This window comes from Monopterus albus, unplaced genomic scaffold (genome assembly GCF_001952655.1).
Source record: "Monopterus albus unplaced genomic scaffold, M_albus_1.0 scaffold69.1, whole genome shotgun sequence".
Lineage (NCBI taxonomy): Eukaryota > Metazoa > Chordata > Actinopteri > Synbranchiformes > Synbranchidae > Monopterus > Monopterus albus.
The window spans coordinates 3,811,951-3,817,331 of NW_018127949.1; the positions used below are offsets into that span (position 1 = coordinate 3,811,951).

General features: G+C 42.4%; 1 protein-coding gene across 1 annotated transcript in view; it reads left to right on the forward strand.

Annotated features, from left to right (window-relative positions):
* Positions 1 to 5,381, forward strand: part of dock1 (dedicator of cytokinesis 1) — a 182,771-nt gene that overhangs the window by 37,915 nt on the left and 139,475 nt on the right. The window contains 2 exon segments of the mRNA XM_020605212.1: positions 1,689 to 1,787; positions 2,313 to 2,385. Of these exon segments, the coding sequence (XP_020460868.1) occupies positions 1,689 to 1,787; positions 2,313 to 2,385 (172 nt within the window).

Here is a 5,381-nt window from a genome sequence, read left to right on the forward strand (position 1 = left end):
TGTCTCAAAAAGGATTTGCACTGTTGTATAGTGAGAGTCCAGACAGTGACTTCTTATCACCTTGACATATTAACACACCAATAAACCCTTGTCACCTGCAGCTAAACCTCGGTACTTCCCTTTTTTTTCCCCGATATCTGAAGCCGTCATGAATCCTGGCCACTTAGCAAAGGGGCAGAGTTGCAGGAGCTAGCACCTGCCCCCCCAGATCTGCTCAGCACAGCTGGGGGGAGACGGGGCCTGTTATTCCTCATAATTGCTGGTTGTCAGAAACCATTAGCGTTGGAGTATTTCACCATCAGCACACTAGCAGGCCAGGGAGTCAGCTGGAGTAGTGGGAGGAAAAAGGTAGGCTGGCTGAGCACAGATTGATAGAAAGCAAGGCATGCGTGCCATCTGCTGTCACTCTTACCCTCGTGCCAAATCCCACAGCGGGGCAAATAGTATTATACCAGCACACTCTGGTCTGTTGTAGAAACTCGAGGGACCCACTTGCAAGACCACTTTACATGGCTGGATCCATCAACACTAGCTGGTCCTTCTCTCTGAGCCTGGCTTCACTCGATCTCTCCCTGCATGGTAGCTGCTGCCCCTCCTTCTTAAATAATTGATTTCTAATTTATTTCTTATTTCCACAGTGCTGTTATGAAATTGGCACCTTCATGCATAAAGTCCATCCAGACTTTTAAAGGCTATTCTGTTAGATGAAGACTTCTTGCCCCAGGGACTACATTTTATGAAATAAGTGCCAGTCAATTTTCTACATGCTGAGTGTGCTAATGTTTTGAAAGAGTCATAATGGTGCAGTTGTCATGATTTTGCCACTTTGAATGAACTTACAGCTCAGCTAGTATAACTAGCTGTACTGTTATAACTTGCTATATGTATTTTCTTCCAGCTGAGATGATTACTGATGACAAATTCTCTCTCTGATTTTATCAGTCCAAGTCTTGACTATTGTAATACCTTGTATATTGGTATATTTCAAGCCTTACTGTCTAGGCTTCAGTTCAGAATGCTGTGGCTGCTCTTTTGACAGGAACTGGTAAATGTGAGCATATAACCACAGTCTTTCTGTTTGGCAGAGGATTTTACCTTTTTGTCGTGTTTTTAAATCCCTGCATGGTCTAGCACCACCTTATATTTCAGAGCTCACTCATCCTCTTACTTCAGGTTGATCCCTAGGAGGCATCCGTGTGCAGGCCAAAACCGTCAGCGTACGCGGACAGTAGGCAGACCCTCGATTTGAAGTATGAATAGGAATGTGTGTGCACCCCTTGTACGTGTTCATGTGCACATGAGGGTATGCGCAAAGCATGAATTCCCCTTAAGATATGTTAATCAGATGGTCTTGAGTGTTCCTAGATCACGGTTTAAAATTTTGTGGTGACAGAACAGAGCCTTTGCAGTGATGGCCCCTAGATTATGCAACAGCCTACTTCTTGACATTAGAGCTGCCCATAATCCGATCACCTTTCACACACTCTTGAAAACTCGTTTGTTTTTTCAGGCATTTGACATGGGTACAGACAGAAGATTCCCCACTCCCACTTTCATTGTGTTTTAGTGTGATAATTTAAGCATACTGTATTTTATTCTGTGATTTTATTTATCTTGTTTTTTTTTTAGCAAGGTGCTATATGAATAAAGATTGCTTTGATTTCTTTGCCTCTTTCTCTTTCCTCCAGAATGTGATTTTCGCTGGAGCTGGAGATGAGGGAATCAATGAGTATAAATCTGTCATCTATTACCAAGTAAAGCAGCCACGCTGGTTTGAAACCATAAAGGTGCATCTCTCGCTTTACTTTCTTCCTCCTCAGTAGTTCTTTATTTTTTGCCTAATATTTTAGTCATTATTTTCCACCTTGGCTGTAATGCCACCCTTTGACATAATTCTTAAATCCATTCATTCATCCATTATTCATCACAACACAGGTTTCCATCACCAGAAATTTGTAGCATAAAGTTTCGGGTGAACAGTAACCAGTGAAGATTTGATGCATAGAAAGACGATAATGAACATTAAACCACCAGTAGATTAAATAGCCCATGTGGTGGCAGCAGAAATATATAGAAATTGAATGTTACAGATTGCTGATGCATCCGTTTTCTACTTTACTCTTCATACTTTAAATCGCAATGAAATGTTCTGCAAACTATGCAATTATGTGTTAGTTATTTCAGGCAGCCCTTGTTTTCAGTACATTTCTGTATGAATTCAATATGTGTGGAATTTATTCTTCTCCTATTCTACTCCTAAAAAACAGATTTGTGATTCTGTGTTCATGAGTGTGAATGTTTCCTTATCTTAGGTTGCTATTCCTATTGAAGATGTAAACCGGAGCCACTTGCGGTTCACCTTTCGCCACCGCTCCTCACAGGACTGTGAGTACAAAAAATCAGCTTGTGAATAATCAGTTTTACAGATGACCAGCTGCACACTTGGCTTCCAATCTATCCACAGCAAAAAAATGGAAGATAGCCAAACCAGGCAGATGTGTTGCATGGTGATAAATAAGTTTGAAGCTCACTCTTTGTCACAATAGTCTGAGGTATTAGTCTACCCCTGCACAAAGCTGCAGCATGGAGTGATTTCCTGAATACAGCTACTGTTTATCTTTGTTATTTTTATTTTGTGGGTGTAGAGGGCAGGGTGGCCATCCCATCTGGCTGCCACATGGTGAGGCCATCCCTCTAGCAGTAGGAGTGGTGCAGGGATAAGTGGTTTTGAGAGACAACAGGAGCTGTGACAGGTGTATATAGAGTATATTCAGCTATCAGAGTAACGCAAAGCAGAATTTGGAGCATGTCAGCACAGGAAAATATACCTTTTTCCTAGCAGAGTAATCTACAGCTGCCATCATCGCCAGCTCTTGTTTCTTTTCACCCACATGCAGGTGGTTTTTGCAGGAAATAGCCAGGTCTTAGAGCTCAGTGCTGGCTAATTCACTTGCGGGAGATCCTTCTTGTCGTGTTTGGCACCTTGCTTCTCCAGGGACTAATGCTGTTATGAGGCCTGCCTTTGAAATTCTGTGACTTGCTGTCATTTATCTGTAATGGTTGCTTTAGAAACTGGCTCACCTCAAGTGACTCTGGGACTGCAGGGGTATGCTGATGCTGCCAAACTTTAACTTGTCACCTACGACTGACAATAGAGAGAGATGTTGAAAAGGTATATGGCTAACATGGATTAGTTTAAGGCATATGCCTTTTTATCCCTGTCAGTGTGTGTATTTACACTAGTGTCCATTCATAGAGACATCTGGTCTTTTATATCCCTGTACACATGAATCTAACTCTAAGTTTCTTATTGTCTGCATCTAGGCATGTCTTTTCTGGTATGTCTCTTCTGTCCAGCCAACACTAAGCGACCTCAGTTGTGTCACTTTAGTGCCAAGGTACCTCAGTAGTTGAGGGTGGACCCATGTTGATTTCTGGCTGACTGTAGAAGCTGTTCCCACTCTGCTGGATTTAGGTTCTCCATTTGACCACCAGTAATGAATGACAAGCATGCCGACTGATGCAGTTTATGCGCCTTTCACCATTTGTCACACTTAATCTGCACACAGAGATGAAAGGTGTTTTTTTTTTTTTAACTCAGAATAATAATTGCACAAGCATAAATGTTATTGCAACATATTATCCCCAGCCCAATGGCCCCTGATGTGCCCAACAATGTAAAAACCAAATCCACAAGTCTTTTCTGCAGTCCTGACTGTTTACTGGAGTGTGATCCTGTCCTGTTTGGTTGCTGAGCCAAACCAGACTGTGATGGATGTGCAGAGAACAGACTTGATAATTCCTCTATTGAACTGAATCAGCAGCTCCTGAGGCAGGTTAAACTTCCTGAGCTGATGCAGGAAGTACATCCTCTGCTGCGCATTTTTAATGATGGTGCTGATGTTGGTTGTCCACTTCCAGTCCCGAGAGACTGTGGAGCCCAGGAACTTGTACAACTCCACAACTGATATGCTGATAGTCTGGGTGCTGGATGCGGTTTTCCCCAGCCTCTTCTGCTGCTTCCTGCTGGTAATCCACTGACAGGTGGGGGCAGGTACAGTGAGATAGGTCAGAGTAGAGGATGTCTGGGAGGATGGCATTGAATGCTGAACTAAAGTCCACGAATGAGATCTGAGCAAAGGTTCCTGGTGAGTCAAGACGTTGCAGGATGTAATGCAGTGCCATATTGACTGCATCGTCCACTGACCTATTGGCTCGGTAGGCAAACGCAAGACGTGGTGTAGTGCTCAGTATCTCAGCTCCCTGGCTGAGATTCAGTAACACACTGCATCAGGCTACCACCCTAACATTGTTGGGCCTCATCAAGATGGCTGCTATCACAGATGCTACTGTGGCTGTAAGAAATTCCAGGCATCTTTTCACTTTTGTTTCATCTGTTGTTATGCCACTACCTGGTGAATGTGGTAGAGAGTAGGCTTTAAAATGTACTCCAGTACATTCAACATAGACCCGAAGTGAATGTACACCTTAGAGGTACCTGTAGAAGTCTGCAGAACTTCCACATCGACGTGACTTTGATGGGCTCAAAAAGTAACTGTCCTGAAATTGACCTTTTCCTCAAATAGAGCTTTAAGCTCTGCTCTCGTTAGGAAGTCACTAATACATTTTTCTCAACTGGGTGGTATGCGCACACTGTTTTCGCTCCACTGGTTCCTCTCATGCCAGCCCAGCAATTATTCACCAGTGAGGCTGCAGGCAGCAAACCAATGAGGGGATTTATGCAGATAGAATGCGTGAGATGCTTCAATGAATCATGTCTCCCTACTCGTAAATTTGAGCTTGTTGATCTGCAATGATGATCTATGTAGCCCTATCCAAATGCTTGGCTACAGGACAAAGTCATAACTCTCTTGTTTGTTTATGTAGCATTGCCCCTCAACACTACCAAACACCGTCACACACGTGCGTGTGTGTGTGTGTGTGCACATACACATAAAGCATCTTTTTGCTAACATAATGGGATTATTCTAACTGCTCTGAGAGCTAGTGTGCATTTATATGGCAACAGGAAGTGGACATTAAGATATATTTATCCAATTGTTAAATATTAGTAACAAAGTAGATTATTATTCTCATCTAAGTTGGCACATCTCATCTAAGTAAGCACATTGCATATTTTGTATAATCGAATATTTTCCTGCTAGATTTATTGATTTGATTTTGATTTATTCTTTCAAGCATGTAAAGACAGTTGATATATCAGCACACATAATTTTACACATATCCAACGAATGCTAATCCAATATCAATGTGCTTATACCTAGTACATGCTTGAATGGAGTAGGAAGAAGTCAGACTTATCCAGTCCTACCCCATGACATCATCTTACCATCATTGGTTTGCAAGCAGTAAATTACATA